The sequence below is a fragment of the Gigantopelta aegis genome, chromosome 6 (genome assembly GCF_016097555.1).
Source record: "Gigantopelta aegis isolate Gae_Host chromosome 6, Gae_host_genome, whole genome shotgun sequence".
NCBI lineage: Eukaryota > Metazoa > Mollusca > Gastropoda > Neomphalida > Peltospiridae > Gigantopelta > Gigantopelta aegis.
The window spans coordinates 8,815,948-8,837,573 of NC_054704.1; the positions used below are offsets into that span (position 1 = coordinate 8,815,948).

Genomic DNA, 21,626 nt, shown 5'->3' on the forward strand with positions numbered 1-21,626 from the left:
GTCCGGTTTAGAGGAATTTCACTACTTTTATCAGTAGATATATTTAACACAATTTTGCTATAACAATAAAAACAATCACACATTTAATTAATCCTTTCGCTATTGAGTAGACGTGGCCCACAGCCATTGTTTTAGCCTTTAACCACAAACACCACCTAGTGAACCTCCAGTGAATTGAAAGAAAAAGAAAGAAATGTTTTATTTAATGACGCACTCAACACATTTTATTTACGGTTATATGGCATCAGACATATGGTTACGGACCACACAGATATAGAGAGGAAACCTGCTGTCGCCACTTATGGGCTACTCTTTTCGATTAGCAGCAAGGGTTCTTTTATATGCACCATCCCACAGACAGGGTAGTACATACCACAGCCTTTGATATACCAGTCATGGTGCACTGGCTCCAGTGAATTGGTTCTGTGACACCAGACCTGGTTACAGCCAGACAAGGATTATAGTCAGTATGGTTTGATACCCCACCCCCCGACAACAAACACACACTATATCAGTTAGCAGAGACCACTGGCCACATAAACACCAGCTAGTATTGTTTAGTCATCTCGATCCCCTTCGGTGGGCCCATTGGGCTGTTTCTCGTTCTAGCCAGTGCACCATGACGTATATCAAAGGCTGTGGTATGTGCAATCCTGTCTGTGGGATGGTGCACATGAAAGATCCCTTGCTACTAATAATAAAATGTAGCAGGTTTCCTCTCTAAAACTTACCAAATGTTTGACATCAAATAGCCGATGAATAATAAATCAATGTGCTGTTGTGATGTCGTTAAACAAAACAAACTTCTTCTTTTCTTTTGTATCGTCATCTCATTAAACTTCTATCATCTTCAGCACGTTTGGTTTTCTTCAGACACTGGCATTTATCACTTCATTGTTAGCCCGCTTTCCATTAATGTGATTTCGAGTTTATCAGTACAGTGCATGTACATACAACCTTTTCCCATATACGTGATTCTGCGTGTGGGTATACAGCGTGTTGAACAAAAAGTTTATTGATGACCAAAGTTTTTGCGTAAGTTTTTCAGCGTGGCGATATCATAACATGAAGCATTTACTTTCGGCTTAAAGTACACTTTGACAATGTAAAATTTTGTATAGTAATCCGCTCGAGAGAAAAAACGTGCACAATAAAACACATGCGGAATTGTGTTAATGGACCCATTATGTTTGTTCTTGCTTTTATTTCAGACTATAAATACAGGCTCAAACTGAAATGCCTGCAGTATATCACCCATAGACGGTGTTTTTACAACATTCACTGCAGGCGCTGGAGAAATCTAGCTTGTAATCCACTTTTGTTGTTGGATTCTTGTATTTTTCTGTGTAAACTTAGTTGGAATGATCATTCTCTTGACTTCAACTGGTTATCTAATGTTTCTGTCCATGGTTCAGTCCATTCAAGTATACCGAGGTGACCCTGTGTTTTGAGGTTTAAAATAGGGTGGGACGTAGCCTAGTGGTAAAGTGCTTGCTTGATGCACGGTTGCTTTAAGATTGATCCCAGATGGTGGGGCCCATTGGGTCATTTTTCGTTCCAGCCAGTGCACAATGACTGTCAACGGCTGTGGTATGCATTAACTTCTGTGGGATTGTACATATAAACAATCTCTTGCTACAAATGGGGAAAATGTAGCAGGTTTCCTCTCCAAGACTGTATGTCAAAATGACCAAATGTTTGACATCCAGTAGCCAATGGTTAATATAGCAATGTCCTCTAGTAGTGTAAAACAAAACAAACTTTGTATCATGTATTTTTAGAAGACCTTCTCAAAATACTGTTGACATCATTATCGTATAGGGTACCCAAATTGCATTCCCCAAAATATCTTGCTGAAATAAAAAAAAAATTGTGGAGTGGTAGTGATTTTTCCTTCCTGAAAATTAAAAACAACAAAGTTGTGAATCTTATTGAAAATGTTTATTTTGAGAGTAATATATGATTGCTCTTTGAGTAGCAGGAGTGTGTATTAACCACACAACATATTGAGCCATTCTGTTATGCATAACATGACAACATTATGACAAATGAAAACTGAATACACAATACAATAGTTCAGGTAAATAAACTGACAAATTGACTTTAAAGACTGAGTATAATACAAATAATTAATGAAGCAGTCTCATGGGGAGTTTTGTTCAAACAAAATTTAAATATGTCTTTCAGTGACTACAGAAGTTTAATCAAAGAAAAGAAAAATCTACTTAATGCTGTTTTAACAACAGGCAAAATGTTAAGACTGTCTAAATCACTGGCCAGTCAAAAGTCCCCAACATTGCTGCTTACTGTTCATTCTAAAACAATATTGCATACAACATGGCATTTAAATTAAATTAAGTTAAAATGTTTCTGCCATTTGATAAGTTCCTGAAATTAATACCTTATGTTCTCCGAGGTAGTTGGTTAGTATTATGCTGGGGTAGACTAAACTAACACCTCCAGTATTATGGCCATAATAACGTGCATTTTGATTCAGTTGGATTGGTATAAAAATAGTAATTATAACTTGTCAATATTTTAACACAAAAGTGTTAGTACTAACATAGTTACATAAAATGCTAAAGTATTGCGAACTTAAAAATTAACATTGAATTTGTAATGCACACAATCCAAGTTTAAATTTGTATAATTAAACATGGTATAAATTAAAGCATGATTTTCCTATTTACTAAAAATAATATCTGTAATAGCTGCCTTTGTGTTTATTTGGGGTATACATTTTGTTCTTTATTGCATACAATGTAGGTGGACTTTTTATGTGGACTTTATTTTAAAAACCTGAACTAATAGCCACCAACATTGTAACAACAATATGAGAAAAATTCAATAGCAGACGGAAGAGATGACATTTCTCCTACTGATATTTGATTTCAATTAAAAAAAAAAAAAACCAATTACTGATAATAGTGATATATTTGATATAAGTGGGGGGTTTCTTCACAAACCATAACATGGTTTGAAAGATATATAGATGTGGAGGAAAGAAACTCCAAGGTTGAAATATGTATTTATTTACATATGTCAAATACTGTGGTGAAAGGGATAATGATAAATATCTTGGTCTGAATACATGTTCACCAACTTATTGTTGAAAAAGGCTTGTTAATTTATAAATAATACTGTACAAAGTTTTCTATTTTTAAAAATATTTATTAGTTCTTTGGTATTGTGATGTGTATGCCACATTTCTTTTCTTTTTTTTGTTCAAAATATAATTCCTTTGATATAAGTTAACTAACATGATTTTAACCTTTAACTGTTTATCTTGTGTAACAATGTTTAAATAAAGACCCAAATACATTAATAGCATATTTAATGAACAGCATATTTCCAATACAAAAGTATACATAATGATAGAGTTTCCATTCTGAGATGATTTATACAGCATTTGGCACAGTGGATCAGTATTCTTGCATAATTATAGATTAGTTCTTTCAAATACACTTATTAGCTGCCATCTTATAATAAGATGCTGTACTTCTGTTACTCATGGTTGAATTGATAAAACAATAATTTCTTTTAAATTTTATATTTAGCAACATCTAGCCACATCATTTGACCAAATATTAGAACTTGATACAAGTTGGGAATAAGACATGTATAAAAAAACATTTCAAAGAATTTAAGAATTATGAAGATTTAATTTGTTTAGAAAACCATGCTATGGCTATAAATATATATTTTTCAAACTGATAATATTTATCGTGGCATGTATTTATCGAACCTCTACAAAATGTCAAACCCACATGATTCTACAATACTGTTTCACAATATAAAACTGTAAATATTTATCTATCAAAATTATGCATTTTTCTTTTGCTTGCCTAATAATATAATATATAACAGTTTATTGCTTTGAAACACTCCAGCCATTGTGTCAGTAAAACACCCGAATCATTATTAAAATGTATTAAATTTATTAAATCAGTAGTGTTTTATATTACAACGAGCTACCAATACACTTTGCCACCACACTTGTGCCATACTTTATGATTTGTTCTCTATACTATAATAATGATTAGCTCAGTTTCAACAAATTTCAATTTTACTATATATGGAAAACTATGTTTCTTTTGATTTAGGAGCCCAAGCTCAAGAATTAACATGTAACATATTTGACATAAAAAATATTAAAATGGTGATAGCAACTTTTATGCTTTGAGTATATATGCATATATAAATACAAACAAAATGGAAGAAAGGGGACTACCCAATTTCACACCTGATTTCTCATTTGCAATAACAGATATATTGGTAATGTACAAACAGGACGATAAAAAAAAAATATATATAAAAATGAAGATTTTAAATCCTATGCAATGTTAACACAATCAACAACATAGAACAATTGCTTAGTATAACATGAAACTGTTTTAACAACAAATTGCACTTGTATATCAATATATACAAATAATATTACAGCTAAACCGCTGTACAGAGCTAGATGCAAATTTACAGCAATATATACACACTTTTGCATAGGTTTTTTGTAAAACGTTCTCTTCGTCAGACCCGAGCCTATTTCCAAGTCATAAGTTCTTTCTGTTTGTGCTTTCTTTTCAGGATATAAAGATTTTTTTGTTTTTTTAATACATTACAAATCCAAGAGTTAAAAGTATGAAAGTAAAGAAGAAAAAAAACATTATACAAATGTTACTGATTCCAGTATTACGAAAGTGTTGTTATGTCTGTCTATGATGATCATACAGAACACATTTTGACCATGACTGTGATACTCACAAGCTCTGGCATTATAATAGACTGCCATCCGGCACAGAATGTATCTTCTGAAAAAGAAACATTTTTCCTTACACACCCGTTGGTGAGAACATCATGCATTATTTTTGATAACACATGGGTTTTTTACACACGTACGTGTGTTAACAATTTCAAGACGTACGACTGGCTGCTCCATGGTGATGACCAGGTCACCAGTGCCATGCATCCAATGAAAAACAACATGGTGGAAATAGATTACACTGTAAACGTATAGTTAACCTGACAATCATGTGTCTGTGACACGTAAGTTAGCTACAAATGTAATGGCTGTAGATAACTTTTAGTCAAAAAAGATGTTAAAATTTGCTTAAAACCTGTTTTTTGAGGATATGTAACAAATAGAATAATACATTTGTGTCTGTAAGATACCAATTAACTCACAACTCATTGTTTAAAAACGTATCAAACTTGCTTTCGCTTGTTAGATACATTTTAAAACAACTCATGAGATAAATGGTATCTAACAGCCACTCATATGTTATTCTCTATAAAACACTTGGAAAAGGTATAAGTTGTACAGTGACTTTCAAATATAGTTGTATTCATAAGACTGAAACTCTTGTGAATACCTTTAGAACACTCTCTCAGAATCTCATAGATCTAAATATAGAATTATTATATCTGTTTATGTAATAATAACACCTCTCATATGCAAAGAAGAAATTGTAGTAAAAAACAAAACCTCATCAATTTCTTTTTATATATAATATGTCTGTCTGTATCTGCTTTTGATATGCATTTTCTAGTACAAATGATATGTATATGCCTTTTCCACTTTAGTTTTTGTGAATCTGATATTATTTTTAAGTATTAATGTGTCTACTTAAGATAAATTTTCAATTAAATCTCATATTTAAGAAAACCCCATCTCTGTTCCTCTTGTATTACACATTTCTAATAAAACTTAACATTATTCATAACCACTCATCTGTGTAGAAATGTTACAAAAACATCTTATATATATTATTTTAAACTGTCAAGCACTGTGCACCTTTCATTTTCACTAAACCCAACATTATTCGAAAGCATCAATCTATGTATATCTATGTATAAAGCCCAGTTTAGTGTGTATAATTATTATCGTCACACTAGTGTCTCCTGTTCGTACGTATCTGCTGCTTTCTCTGCAGCTATCAGTTCCCAGTGGTGCCAACTCTCCCTCTGCCACTCAGCCGACCCAATGGTCGACTTCACGTCTTGTCGCGGATCAGCCGTTTGTAAATTTAGCGGCCGGCTTTGAGATGACGAACGTCTTAACGGGTTTGGTGAGTTTGAAGGTGAATGACTCGCCCACTGTATGGAGCTCTCTGAGCCCACAGGACTGTTTGGCGAAGACAGGTAACTGCTAATACTCGAACTGCTGTTCTCGCGCAAGTAATTCACTTTTGGAATGGCAAGACTGTGAGAGAATCCTTCGGAATATGGGCGATCGCGCGAGTCGTGCTGAGGTCGTAGATGAATCTCCGGGCTCGAACTTTCTCTTGGACTTTTTAACTTTGGTTTCCTGTAACTGAACGGACTGTGTGGTTTAGGACTAGGAGTTCCTTCAACAGAGATGGTGGGACATCGTTTGTCCTCACTAGAGGAAAGAGTCCGTCTGTTGTCCGACTCTATCTGAATGACTGGGTTTGTCCGCGGGTCGGCACTCTTCGTAACACGCAGAGCCTGGTGTCCGAGCTGCAGTCTGCGACTCTGTGACACAAGGTCCGCGTCACTGCTCGGCGAGTGCGGGAGTGATGGGGAGTCACTGTCATCAAACACGCTGCTTGAAGTGTCCGGGTCAGGCTCCATTCTGCAGTAAACAAAAAAAAAGTGTCATTCATAAAAAAAAGGTAACATTTATTATTAAATAATTAAAAAACATTTTTAAAATGTTTAGATTAATTTATCTCAGTTTATATAATTACATTTAATTAATTAATTAATTTTTATTTGTATTTATTTACTTTAATATTTTGTCTTTCCATTTATTTTATACTTATATAATGTATTGATTTATATATTTTTATATATTATTTTGCTTTACTGATTTACTTACAGCTATGTTATACATGTATAATCAACTAGCCTGTGTATATGTTATATACGTCAGAATGACAAATTTTAAAAAGAATATTAGTGTAGTAACACATGTACATGTAATAGGACACATGGTAAAAACGTTTAAAATAAAACAACAACATTAACTTGTCTATTATGGGCATTCATGGTTTTACTTTTGAAGATGTTCGTTACATGCATGTTACTTACAGACTCTCGTTAGACAGTCGTTTGAGCACTTTATCTGCTACTTCTGGATTGGTTTCCATGAGAACACGAATCACCTCGTCATGCAACTCGGGAGTAACCTGGAACAAAACACACAAACATACAAATAAACACATCTACATGTAGTAATGTAATCATTTGTTTCTTTAAACATGTATGCATCCATGTGTGTAACCAGAATATAACATAAATTGTTACCAATGACAATACATTGTAGTGATGGAAACAAATAACGGTACACATGATTGGTACCAGAATCCATAGTATCAGGATATTAACTGTGTTACTGACTTTCAATGCCACAGTACCTGCAGTTAGTGCCATATTTACACCTCTGTATTTTATACACACATAACTATTATAATCAATTAAATTTCATCTCAATTACCATGTATTCATTTATTTATTCCCATCAGTACATTATTAATTTTGTCTATGACAAGTATATCTTTAAAGTAATCAGAGAAAATGGGTCATAATCTTGGTAATTTAAGAAGCATTCTGGACTATGGTGTTCCACACAAAAATGGCCTTGCTAGTGCTAGTGACATCCCACACCTTTGAAGCACACAAGTACTTCATACTGAAACTAATTCATTCATTTTAACTTACTTTTGTGCTTATATCCAATTACGGTTTAAGCACGCTGTCCTAAGCACACACTTCTGTTTTATGGGTTGTCTGTCCAGGACAGTGGGTTAGTTGTTAAGTGGTTAGTGGTTAGTGAGAGGAGAGAGAGTATTACACCTACCCATTGAGCCCTTAAGAACTCGCTCTGGGTTGGAGCCAGTACCAGGCTGTGAACCCTGTACCTACCAGCCTGTAGTCTGAAGACTTAACCACTGCGCCACTGAGGCCGGTGACTAATTCAATTCAAAATACAGCAAGTTACTTGCCAAAGAAAACAACCCTTAATGACTACAACAACTAACAATTAATGCTGTATTTAAAGTCGGGGGTGTCTTTGAACTTGATTTAGTGAGATGCAATTTGATATAGTAGTACCTAAACGCATCGAACAAGTTTTTCAATAAACAACAATTTATTAATTTCCTTAGAGATTAAAATATTTAACAACATGCTTGGATCTAATTACACAAACGTTCAGTGCCTGATAATACAAGAAATGTGTGGACTAACCTCAAAGATTTCGTGGTGGTTGTCGATCATATCTTTGATGACTTCAATCACTTCTTTGCTCTGTTCAGCCTGCTCGGTACACTCTACAAGAAATTCCTTCTCTGATATTTTTGCCTTGTGCAAGATGTTTGGGCCAAACAGTGTTGCCAAGTTGTGACTGTCCATTTTGTTACCAGGTAACTGAAAATAAAATTTATTAATAGTTTACAATTTAATCAACATGATGACCTAATTATGATCCAACAACAACAATTATCAAACACAATAATAATTGTAATAATATGGAGAATTATATTAAATACAGACAACAGTCTGAGAAAGAATATTACAGTTAGCCAGTTAGTGTTGATCAAATACATTAAATGTTGTGTTTATTAATGCTATCTACAGACTGCAACATGAAACAAATTGATAGAAATGATTAATTGCTCCCCTAACTTGATTATGGGAAGCCATTTTAGATATTATGATATTGACACCATATAAAGAAATGCTTTATTTAACAACAAACTCAACACATTTTATTTATGGTTATATGGCATCAGACATATGGTTAAGGACCACACAGATATTGAGAGAGGAAACCCACTATCACCACTTCATGGGTTACTCTTTTCGATTTGCAGAAAGGGATCTTTTATATGCATCATCCCAGTCAGGATAGTATACCAGTTGTGGAGCACTGACTGGAACAAGAAATAGTCCAATGGGCCCAGCAACAGGAATCAATCGAAGCTCGGTCACGTATAAGGTGAGCGCTGTACCACTGAGCTACATCCCGCCTCTTGATACCATATCAATTCACATGCTAAGGGAGCTAAAAACTACTCTACTTGAACTACAGTCAGGGACTGGTGGGGAGAAAGAGTGATAGCTCCCCTTAAACAACGTCTGTATGGAATGAACTGCCCTTTTTGAAGGTAAATGTAAACACCAATGGTGTGCTATGTAATTTCATATAAAAATACTTTCAATAACATCTTTAAGCAAACTATAATTTAAAATGCAAAACAGTCGTTGAAGAACAGGAGAAATTTACAGTTAGTTGATGTAATTAAACAAATGTTTTGTTCTGTTTACGTACAACATTGCCGTTTGTTTCGATGAAGTCTGCGGAATGTTGCGCCACCGTGTGGAGAAACCTCATGAGTGCCCAGACCGTATCTCTGCTCGGCAGAGGAAGAAGAGCGATTAGCAATCTAAAAGCCATCAACTGTTTGGGTCGATCTTTGATTTCTGCAAGTGAAAAAACATCAAATATGTAACCTCTGTGTGTTCTTCATAAAGGGAATTTGAAATGTTCACAAGACATAGATAATTTTAATACACACAAAAACTACTGGGATTCAAACTGAATAATTTAAAATTACTTGAAGAAAATTAATATTGACAGTTCTTTTGTTGTTAAAGGGACATACCATAGTTTTTAAACACTAAGGCATATTTTTTTACTATTAGAGCTGTTTTTGATCACTGAAATGATACTTTACTTACATTTTATTGTTTAGATTATCCATTTCCGCATATTCGAAGTGTTTTTGGTCATCCTGGTGTTTTTAATATCACAAAATGCATCACTCACATTTTTAAAAATGCACGTGCATATGAGAAGTAACAGTTATGGAGTCGAGTTTTAGTCTGTTTTTAGAAGGCAATTCACCATTTCAAAGTCACAGACTCATGTTTCACTCAACTGTAACTTTATCCAAATGTGTTCAGGATTGTAGATTAACTAAACTTCGTGTTAATTTTCACGGGTTGAAACTAGGGTCTGTCCCTTTAATATATATGTGTCCACACCTCAATTCCTCAGTACAAACTACTGCCTAGGCCAGTTTAATAGTCTCAAAATAACAAAACCATACCTCTGTACAAAACAGAATTAAAAGATTTTTACAAAAATGTACATGGTTTAAATTGTTTTAACAGACACAGGCTGCAATGTCAATCTTACAAAGAACAGGTTAAAAAACAACATTAACTTATTCCTCAAAGAGCCAAACATCTGCAGTCTGCTACGGTTGACAAATTCTCCACCAATAGAGCAGATTTTCAGTGAAAGGGATCCTGCATATCATGAAAATGTCAGCTGACTTTATTTTGGAATGTCATGTTGGCATAATCCATGATGGGTAATAACCACATATTTGTAGTTTATATTTATGTCAAGCTGAATTGTTCCAACATGCTCTCCAGGTTATAGATAACTAGTTGAACATATGAACTCTTTGCAAAAAAAAATATTAAAAAAAATGCAGACATTAAAAAAACAAAAAACAATTCTTCTTTTATTTTCCAACCTGTTGATCTTAGCAATTGTTTACAGAAACTTATAAAAGCTGTAATCACTACCCAGTGTTTTTGGGTGTGTTAACGGCTCAGTTTGGAAGATATAGGAGGCAGCAATTAACAAGAGGTTATCAGACAGCGTGAAACAAATGCTACATGATAATTGTTAGGTACGGTTTTGGAATGTAGGGAATGTTTTGACTGCAAGAAAGGTTAATTATTATATGCTGTTAGGTAAACGTGACCGATGAATGTCCTTCTCTATTACCCAAAGTCAAGTTATTCCATTGGTTGAAAAAATATGATATTTGTCACACAGAAAATTCATAAATTTTAATTAAAGTATAGAATTTTAAAAATGTATTTAACAATAATAATTATTTAGAATTATAATCATTACTGCAATTAATAGTTTTCATAATTAAAGTTAATTCAGTTATTTTGGCATGAAGTACTACTTGTATTCCAGGGTTTTTTTATATTAATAAAAATGCACAATGCACAGTGCATACTAATATCAGATGCAGATTATAAATGAATGAATGAATGTTTAACAACATCCCAAAGATGCAGACTAATAAAAACAACAACATTATCTCCAACTTTTGCATTTGGATATTGCATTAAAAATCTTGTGGGTTTTGTTTTCTGGTTGGTTTATCATCTGTACTATAGTTTTGTAATTTTATTAATCATTATAATTTATACCACTATCAAACAATTTAATTTTTCCTATGCAGATATCTCATTTTGACTTATTTGTTTCTAGGGTGGGAGTGCAACTTTTAAAAAGGGCATCTATAATATTCAAAAGAATAGTAACATTCATTATATGAAGTGAATCCTGCCCAGAAACACCCAGCTAACCAGTTTCACATCTCATCAACTAAATCCTGCCCAGAAACACCCGGCTAACCACAGTTTCACATCCCATCAACTAAATCCTGCCCAGAAACACCCAGCTAACCAGTTTCACATCCCATCAACTAAATCCTGCCACTGAAACACCCAGCTAACCAGTTTCACATCCTGTCAACTAAATCCTGCCCAGAAACACCCAGCTAACCAGTTTCACATCCCATCAACTGAATCCTGCCCAGAAACACCCAGCTAACCACAGTTTCACATCCCATCAACTAAAGCCTGCCCAGAAACACCCAGCTAACCACAGTTTCACATCCCATCAACTAAATCCTCCCCAGAAACACCCAGCTAACCACAGTGTCACATCCCATCAACTGAATCCTGCCCAGAAACACCCAGCTAACCAGTTTCACATCCCATCAACTAAATCCTGCCCAGAAACACCTAGCTAACCACAGTTTCACATCCCGTCAATTAAATCCTGCCCAGAAACACCCAGCTAACCAGTTTCACATCCCGTCAACTAAATCCTGCCCAGGAACACCCAGCTAACCACAGTGTCACATCCCGTCAACTAAATCCTGCCCAGAAACACCCAGCTAACCACAGTGTCACATCCCGTCAACTAAATCCTGCCCAGAAACACCCAGCTAACCAGTTTCACATCCCATCAACTAAATCCTGCCCAGAAACACCCAGCTAACCACAGTGTCACATCCGGTCAACTAAATCCTGCCCAGAAACACCCAGCTAACCACAGTGTCACATCCCGTCAACTAAATCCTGCCCAGAAACACCCAGCTAACCACAGTTTCACATCCCATCAACTAAAGCCTGCCCAGAAACACCAGCTAACCACAGTTTTACATCCCATCAACTAAATACTGCCCAGAAACACCCAGCTAACCACAGTGTCACATCCCATCAACTAAATCCTGCCCAGAAACACCCAGCTAACCACAGTTTCACATCCCATCAACTAAAGCCTGCCCAGAAACACCAGCTAACCACAGTTTCACATCCCATCAACTAAATCCTCCCCAGAAACACCCAGCTAACCACAGTGTCACATCCCATAAACTAAATCCTGTCCAGAAACACCAGCTAACCACAGTTTCACATCCCATCAACTAAATCCTGCCCAGAAACACCCAGCTAACCACAGTGTGACATCCCATCAACTAAATCCTGCCCAGAAACACCCAGCTAACCACAGTGTCACATCCCATCAACTAAATCCTCCCCAGAAACACCCAGCTAACCACAGTTTCACATCCCATCAACTAAATCCTCCCCAGAAACACCCAGCTAACCACAGTGTCACATCCCATCAACTAAATCCTCCTCAGAAACACCCAGCTAACCACAGTTTCACATCCCATCAACTAAAGCCTGCCCAGAAACACCCAGCTAACCTCAGTTTCACATCCCATCAACTAAATCCTCCCCAGAAACACCCAGCTAACCACAGTATCACATCCCGTCAACTAAATCCTGCCCAGAAACACCCAGCTAACCAGTGTCACATCCCGTCAACTAAATCCTGCCCAGAAACACCCAGCTAACCACAGTTTCACATCCCATCAACTAAAGCCTGCCCAGAAACACCCAGCTAACCACAGTTTCACATCCCATCAACTAAATCCTCCCCAGAAACACCCAGCTAACCACAGTGTCACATCCCATCAACTAAATCCTCCCCAGAAACACCCAGCTAACCACAGTTTCACATCCCATCAACTAAATCCTCTCCAGAAACACCCAGCTAACCACAGTTTCACATCCCATCAACTGAATCCTGCCCAGAAACACCCAGCTAACCAGTGTCACATCCCGTCAACTAAATCCTGCCCAGAGACACCCAGCTAACCAGTTTCACATCCCATCAACTAAATCCTGCCCAGAAACACCCAGCTAACCAGTGTCACATCCCGTCAACTAAATCCTGCCCAGAAACACCCAGCTAACCACAGTTTCACATCCCATCAACTAAAGCCTGCCCAGAAACACCCAGCTAACCACAGTTTCACATCCCATCAACTAAATCCTCCCCAGAAACACCCAGCTAACCACAGTGTCACATCCCATCAACTAAATCCTCCCCAGAAACACCCAGCTAACCACAGTTTCACACCCCATCAACTAAATCCTCTCCAGAAACACCCAGCTAACCACAGTTTCACATCCCATCAACTGAATCCTGCCCAGAAACACCCAGCTAACCAGTGTCACATCCCGTCAACTAAATCCTGCCCAGAGACACCCAGCTAACCAGTGTCACATCCCGTCAACTAAATCCTGCCCAGAAACACCCAGCTAACCACAGTGTCACATCCCGTCAACTAAATCCTCCCCAGAAACACCCAGCTAACCACAGTGTCACATCCCTCAACTAAGAGGAAATATTCATCAGTTAGACAATAGATTTGTGTGCCACTGTGATGTTGAACGTACTTCGTGTGGCGATGAAGGCCTGGTAGAGGTCGCGGGTGAGCAGTGGTTCGGGAAGATCACGGAAGTATTCTTTGAGGAGTGCGCCCACGTCGTGCGGCTGGTGTGAGTCGTTCAGCGGAGATTCCTTCCCGCTGTCGAAGTCGTCTCTCAGCTGCTTCACTCGCTTCTTGGCAGCACCCACACGAAATATCCCTAACACGCGCAAACCTGCAAATAAATAGAGACAAAACAAATGAAACTGAGATAAGAAGATTATTTTTCATGCTTCGAATAGTGACACTGTCAAAACTACTTTAATTACATGTGAATCAGGATTATTTGACTGGTAAATATCACTTGATGTTATAAAACTGATCATCTTCACAAAACCTATTAGGTTATATTTCAATGCATTCCTTTTTTCCATAGAAGGTCATGGTATGTGCTGTCCTGTCTACTAATATGGATGTAGAAGGTTTCTTGTTTCTCAAAGTGAGACAATGTTAAGTTTGATTCCTAATAACTGCTGATTAAACAATATACTGGGGTAGGCCTAATGTTAAACAATATGCTGGGGTAGGCCTAATGTTAAACAATATGCTGGGGTTGGCCTAATGGTAAACAATATGCTGGGGTAGGCCTAATGTTAAACAATATGCTGGGGTAGGCCTAATGTTAAACAATATGCTGAGGTTGGCCTAATGTTAAACAATATGCTGGGGTAGGCCTAATGTTAAACAATATGCTGGGGTTGGCCTAATGTTAAACAATATACTGGGGTAGGTCTAATGTTAAACAATATGCTGGGGTAGGCCTAATGTTAAATAATGTGCTGGGGTAGGCCTAATGTTAAATAATGTGCTGGGGTAATGTTAAAGGGACAGATGCTAGTTTCTAAAAACACACGTTCATCTAAAAGGTAATGGTTAGTGAGACAAGCTCTAGTTATTTTAGATGGTATTTCACTGTTTATACATCACAGACTTTAGCTTCTCTGTGTTATACTATTATCCTAATGCGTGTTCCAGGTTTGTAGATTAACTAAACTTAGTATCCATTTTTACAGGCTGAAACTAGGGACTGCGCCTTTAAACAATGTGCCAGAGTGCCATTAAACAAACATACTATTCCCTCAAACATACTATTCCCTCAAACATACTATTCCCTCAAACATACTATTCCCTGATTTCCTAACAGTTCTTTTATTGGGGATCACTCACCGTACATCTCTAAGTGTCTGAAACAGACTTGCACCACCTCCGGCACCTGCGGTCTCCCCGTTGCATACACAGTATGACTGACTGGTAGACTGCACTGCCGCGAGTCAGACAGCGACAAGGACAGCGCGTCGATCAGACTAGAACTCGTGTTGCGACTACTCTCCGACTCCGACAACGAATCAGAGCTTGCCGTCCGCTACAAACAGAAAGTTAAAACTTTGTCAGAAAAAATTAATTACATGATAGAGATTAAAGAATAATTGACAGGCGTGGATCGAAGAGGTGTGTGCACCTCCCTCAAATTCCAAAGTGTCTAAATAATTTAATGCTTAAGAAATGTGTATTATCTATTTATTTTTCATGGGATGGGGATAATATCTGGCTTGGTTGGATGATTCTGGTATAGATAGTAATTATTGAATGTTAGTGTACAACAGAGACAGTAGAAAAGCAATGTACTCTGTAGGCAGTGCACTTGCTTGATGCGCGGTCGGTTTGGGATCGATCCCCATCAGTGGGCCCATTGGGCTATTTCTTGCTCCAGCCAGTGCACCACGACTGGTGTAACAAAGGCTATGGTGTCCTGTCTATGGGATGGTGCATACAAAAGATCCCTTGCTGCTAATCGAAAAGAATAGCCCATGAAGTGACGACAGTGGGTTTCCTCTCTCAATATCTGTGTGGTCCTTAACCATATGTCTGATGCCATATAACTGTAAATAAAATGTGTTGAGTGCATCGTAAAATAAAACATTTCCTTATTTCCTGTAGGCAGAGTTACGGTATTTTGTTTTGCTGATAAGCCACTCCACTGTGATAAAGGCAACTGGCCTTGGTGGTGTTGTGGTTAAGCCATCAGACATAATGCTGAGCGAGTTTTAATGACTCAATGGGTAGGTGTAATACCACTACACCTTCTTTTTTTTCACTAACTAACCCACTGTCCTGGACAAACAGCCAATATAGCTGAGATGTGTGCCCAGAACAGCGTGCTTGAACCTTAATTGGATATAATCACAAAATAAGTTGAAATGAAATGATAAAGGCTAAACACTGAGATGCTTCTAATAGTGTGTGTTTTTACTAGAAAATACTAAAAGCAATAATGTGGAGACTGCAGAAGATCAACTTACCCTGTAAGCCGAGTTAGTGGAGAGCATGCTGCCGTTGTGAGGTGCGTTGTCCATCGAACTCTGAGAAGAGCTGCTCGATTTTCTATAAAAACAAAAAGCAAGTATTATATTAACACATGAGTTAGTTCTGACATGAAGCTAAAACTTTCATATGGGTTTGAATTATGAATTTTTGCAAACTGTCTTGGCAATTATGGATGTCATATGTAGAAACTGTGACCCTTCTTTATAGCTGATTTTACGTTTAAAAACAAGTAAATTAAAACAGCTACTGAAACCTGTATAAGCAGCCACTCTATGAATCTTAAATGTGGCCTTTTAAAACAGATGGTTCCTTATAGTATATACAGTCAGATGATGTGGAACAATTGTAAGATGGTCTCTTTAGACAGATGGCTGTTTAAAAGAGGTAACCACTTAGCAGAATTCACCACTGGAACATGTGAACATATACAGGGCATGGAACAGAATTCATACAATGCCGTGACTGTTATTTTCTACACCTTTATTAAAACAAATTTAAAAGGGTTTTTTGTTTAATGACACCAGTAGAGTGCATTGATTTATTAATCATTCGCTACCGAATGTCCCAGACAGGACAACACATACCATGGCCTTTGATATATGGTGTACTGGTTGGAAATGGAAAAAAAAAGCCAATCAGAGAATGGGTCCAGTGAGGTGGTTTGATCCTACGATGCAGGCACCTGAGGCAAGCGCTCTATTGACGTTGCTAGATCCCACCCCTTTATTAATATAAGCTACAACTGTATATTAATTCCCAGTGAACCGCTATGATGAGGACAGGAGTGTACCTGAGGCAAGCGCTCTATCGACCGAGCTAGATCCCACCCCTTTATTAATATAAGCTACAACTGTATATTAATTCCCAGTGAACCGCTACGATGAGGACAGGAGTGTACCTGAGGCAAGCGCTCTATTGACCGAGCTAGATCCCACCCCTTTATTAATATAAGCTACAACTGTATATTAATTCCCAGTGAACCGCTATGACGAGGACAGGAGTGTACCTGAGGCAAGCGCTCTATCGACCGAGCTAGATCCCACCCCTTTATTAATATAAGCTACAACTGTATATTAATTCCCAGTGAACCGCTACGATGAGGACAGGAGTGTACCTGAGGCAAGCCTATCGACCGAGCTAGATCCCACCCCTTTATTAATATAAGCTACAACTGTATATTAATTCCCAGTGAACCACTATGACGAGGACAGGAGTGTACCTGAGGCAAGCGCTCTATCGACCGAGCTAGATCCCACCCCTTTATTAATATAAGCTACGACTGTATATTAATTCCCAGTGAACCACTATGACGAGGACAGGAGTGTACCTGAGGCAAGCGCTCTATCGACCGAGCTAGATCCCACCCCTTTATTAATATAAGCTACAACTGTGAACCGCTACGATGAGGACAGGATATTAATTCCCAGTGAACCGCTATGACGAGGACAGGAGTGTACCTGAGGCAAGCGCTCTATCGACCGAGCTAGATCCCACCCCTTTATTAATATAAGCTACAACTGTATATTAATTCCCAGTGAACCGCTACGATGAGGACAGGAGTGTACCTGAGGCAAGCACTCTATCGACCGAGCTAGATCCCACCCCTTTATTAATAATATAAGCTACAACTGTATATTAATTCCCAGTGAACCGCTATGACGAGGACAGGAGTGTACCTGAGGCAAGCGCTCTATCGACCGAGCTAGATCCCACCCCTTTATTAATATAAGCTACAACTGTATATTAATTCCCAGTGAACCGCTACGATGAGGACAGGAGTGTACCTGAGGCAAGCGCTCTATCGACCGAGCTAGATCCCACCCCTTTATTAATATAAGCTACAACTGTATATTAATTCCCAGTGAACCGCTACGACGAGGACAGGAGTGTACCTGAGGCAAGCGCTCTATCGACCGAGCTAGATCCCACCCCTTTATTAATATAAGCTACAACTGTATATTAATTCCCAGTGAACCGCTACGACGAGGACAGGAGTGTACCTGAGGCAAGCACTCTATCGACCGAGCTAGATCCCACCCCTTTATTAATATAAGCTACAACTGTATATTATTCCCAGTGAACCACTATGACGAGGACAGGAGTGTACCTGAGGCAAGCGCTCTATTGACCGAGCTAGATCCCACCCCTTTATTAATATAAGCTACAACTGTATATTATTCCCAGTGAACCGCTATGACGAGGACAGGAGTGTACCTGAGGCAAGCGCTCTATCGACCGAGCTAGATCCCACCCCTTTATTAATATAAGCTACAACTGTATATTATTCCCAGTGAACCACTATGACGAGGACAGGAGTGTACCTGAGGCAAGCGCTCTATTGACCGAGCTAGATCCCACCCCTTTATTAATATAAGCTACAACTGTATATTATTCCCAGTGAACCGCTATGACGAGGACAGGAGTGTACCTGGGTCTGGGTGACAGCAAGATGTCGGCACTTTCACTGCGTGCCTTCAGCGTACTGGTGGATGTACTGTGAGACTTTTTCAACTTGTTGTCATTGCTGATACACTTCGACAGGGGGATCCCAAACACCAGACCAGCATCTGTGAAAACAAACAATCCATTATCTTTTTGCATTGGCATAGAAAGCAGGGGCAAAGGGGGAATGTGCCCCCCCCCCCCGAATTTGTAGCAGCAGCAGTGATTGTTTTTATATATTTTACATGTATATGTGTGTGTGTGTGTGTGTGTGTGTGTCCCCACACTTTTTGGCACCTTCCTACACCTGTGTTTTTGTGTTTCAAAAAAGAAAAAAGATGGAAACATGACCAAGCAAAACACCTATAAAGACTAAGCACTTTGAAACATTTTGTTTCTCAACTTCATTTCCATATTCAGGTCCTGGGCACACACACCCTGGCTTTCCAGGCTGTCAGTGTAATGGTGTTATTATACTACTAGTTTAGCAGATGTCAGTATAGCATTGTAGCATAATTTACAAATAATTACTGCTCTATTCTTTGATTCCAAATTAATATAAAGAAAAACAGGTAAAATTGGGACAGTTTTGCTTTAATACAGCTGATGAAAAATTAGCCAGATGCAACCCTTGCAACTGGCAATCAGCAATACCGTGGAGATTGCTGTGGAGGTTTTTTTCAATGATAAGTGTTTTTGCCATGAACATTTTCTTAATTGCAGGGGTTGCAGAAGGATGGATGGCCATATAGACCAGACAAATGCATGTACATGGAAAGACCAGACAGACATAGCACTGTACCCATTCAGTGGCTGAAGCATATAATTCTAATAATGATCTATAATTCAGCTTTAATATTATGCTGATGGAATCCTATTGTGACAGACAGGGGATGACACAGCTTAGTGGGTATACGCCCAACACATTCTCATCAACTAGGATGCCACGACACAGGGTCTTGTATGCTGTGTTGGGTCATATTGATTATATGCTATGTGTAACATACAGAGCATATCAAACATGTTATTTTACTGTAGCACCTGTTCATGTTATAATATTAGCTCAGTCAACTGTAACTCACGATCAGGGCACAGCTGGTGCTATCAGTTTTGTGGGGTTTTATTGGTAAGATCTAATGGTAGGATATAAGATTTGTAGCCAAAGATAAGTTGTTTAAATCTCATAGAGGACAGATTAATATGGCTACTTTTTTCACCCCAATGTCTTTTCAGTCATTACCAGTACCCTATTGTTGACCAATCAACATAATGATAAAGTGCATTAACCCCCCCCCACACACACACCACACACACACACAAAACCATTAGTAAAAAAATAATAATTCAGGTCAAATTACATTTCTTACCATGCTGAATTATTGTAGATTATGTGTAACAATAACCTAAGTGTTATTAACTACAAGTATGTTGTTAAATAGAAATTTCTTTTATTGTTATAACTGACTGGTACATCATAGGCCATGGTATGTGCTGTCCTGTCTATGGGAATGTGCATATAAAACTCTTTTTTTTTTAAATAATCATATTTAAACACTAAATACGAATGAAGGAATGAATAAGGAACTGCAAGTTGTGTGATGTCTCAGCAGCACTAGACTACGTCATACAAACTGTTACATTTATCAGCCAACCGCCATGCTGTAAAGTACACCGAGGGGAAATGTTGGTGACATGTTATCTTGTCTGCTCTGCACAGGTAATCTGATGTGTTGATAAAACACAAATACACAGGTAATCTGATGTGTTGATAAAACACAAATACACAGGTAATCTGATGTGTTGATAAAACACAAATACACAGGTAATCTGATGTGTTGATAAAACACAAATACACAGGTAATCTGATGTGTTTATAAAACACAAATACACAGGTAATCTGATGTGTTGATAAAACACAAATACACAGGTAATCTGATGTGTTGATAAAACACAAATACACAGGTAATCTGATGTGTTGATAAAACACAAATACACAGGTAATCTGATGTGTTGATAAAACACAAATACACAAATACACAGGTAATCTGATGTGTTGATAAAACACAAATACACAAATACACAGGTAATCTGATGTGTTGATAAAACACAAATACACAAATACACAGGTAATCTGATGTGTTGATAAAACACAAATACACAGGTAATCTGATGTGTTGATAAAACACAAATACACAAATACACAGGTAATCTGATGTGTTGATAAAACACAAATACACAAATACACAGGTAATCTCTTGTTTTGATAAAACACAAATACACAGGTAATCTCTTGTTTTGATAAAACACACAGAAACATGCACTTGTAGATTATCTCCCCATGTGGCCTCACTCCCAATAATCCACATAACCACTGTAACAGAGGATGTGATTTTTGTTTTAATCTACTCTGAGAGGCACATTTAACGCAACAGATATTTCACTGAATATTTTCTTATAGAAATATATATATATACAGAATTGCAATGGAAATGTCACACGGAAGCGAGGTTTCAATATGTTCATTTTTAAAAGTTTGAATATATGATTTGGAACATATGAGAAAATCAATTTTTTGCACACATCACCTGTGGTGTCTGGGGAATGTTTCCTCATATTGACCAGGAGGACATAATAATTATAGGTAACAGGTATTACGTTGACAAATGATGCACATGTAGTTGTAATAACTGAAACTGAAAGAGGATATTTTCCAGACCAATGTGACAATGTCAAGGATACCACACACTTGAGCTTAATGTTACCAATATATAAGAATTCAAGTGACAGACATCCAAGATTGCTGATGTGTGTGCCCAGGACAGCATGCTTGAACCATAATTGGATATAAGCACAGAAATAAGTACTGCAAATATACTATATATTGCATCATTAAAGTACTGCGAGTGGACAACAATTGCCAAAACTGCAAGTAGAAAGTACTGCGACATCAGCTGGTGAATTATTTTACAACAAAAACAAAAGCATGTTTTAGCAGCAAAGTGAAGTAAAAGT

The 21,626-nt window shown here is 37.5% G+C and overlaps 1 protein-coding gene across 2 annotated transcripts in view; it reads right to left on the bottom strand.

Annotated features, from left to right (window-relative positions):
• Window positions 1-5,161: 5,161 nt before the first annotated feature.
• The window catches only part of LOC121375227 (rho GTPase-activating protein 6-like), a 124,548-nt gene continuing 108,083 nt past the window's right edge, over window positions 5,162-21,626 (bottom strand). For both annotated transcript variants that reach the window (XM_041502548.1, XM_041502546.1), the window contains 8 exons: window positions 18,601-18,739; window positions 16,148-16,229; window positions 15,015-15,210; window positions 13,816-14,022; window positions 9,293-9,444; window positions 8,209-8,388; window positions 7,051-7,148; window positions 5,162-6,592 (listed from right to left, as the gene is read on the bottom strand). In XM_041502548.1, the coding sequence (XP_041358482.1) occupies window positions 5,884-6,592; window positions 7,051-7,148; window positions 8,209-8,388; window positions 9,293-9,444; window positions 13,816-14,022; window positions 15,015-15,210; window positions 16,148-16,229; window positions 18,601-18,739 (1,763 nt within the window). In that variant the 3' untranslated portion in view covers window positions 5,162-5,883. The remainder of the gene's footprint in view (window positions 6,593-7,050; window positions 7,149-8,208; window positions 8,389-9,292; window positions 9,445-13,815; window positions 14,023-15,014; window positions 15,211-16,147; window positions 16,230-18,600; window positions 18,740-21,626) is intronic.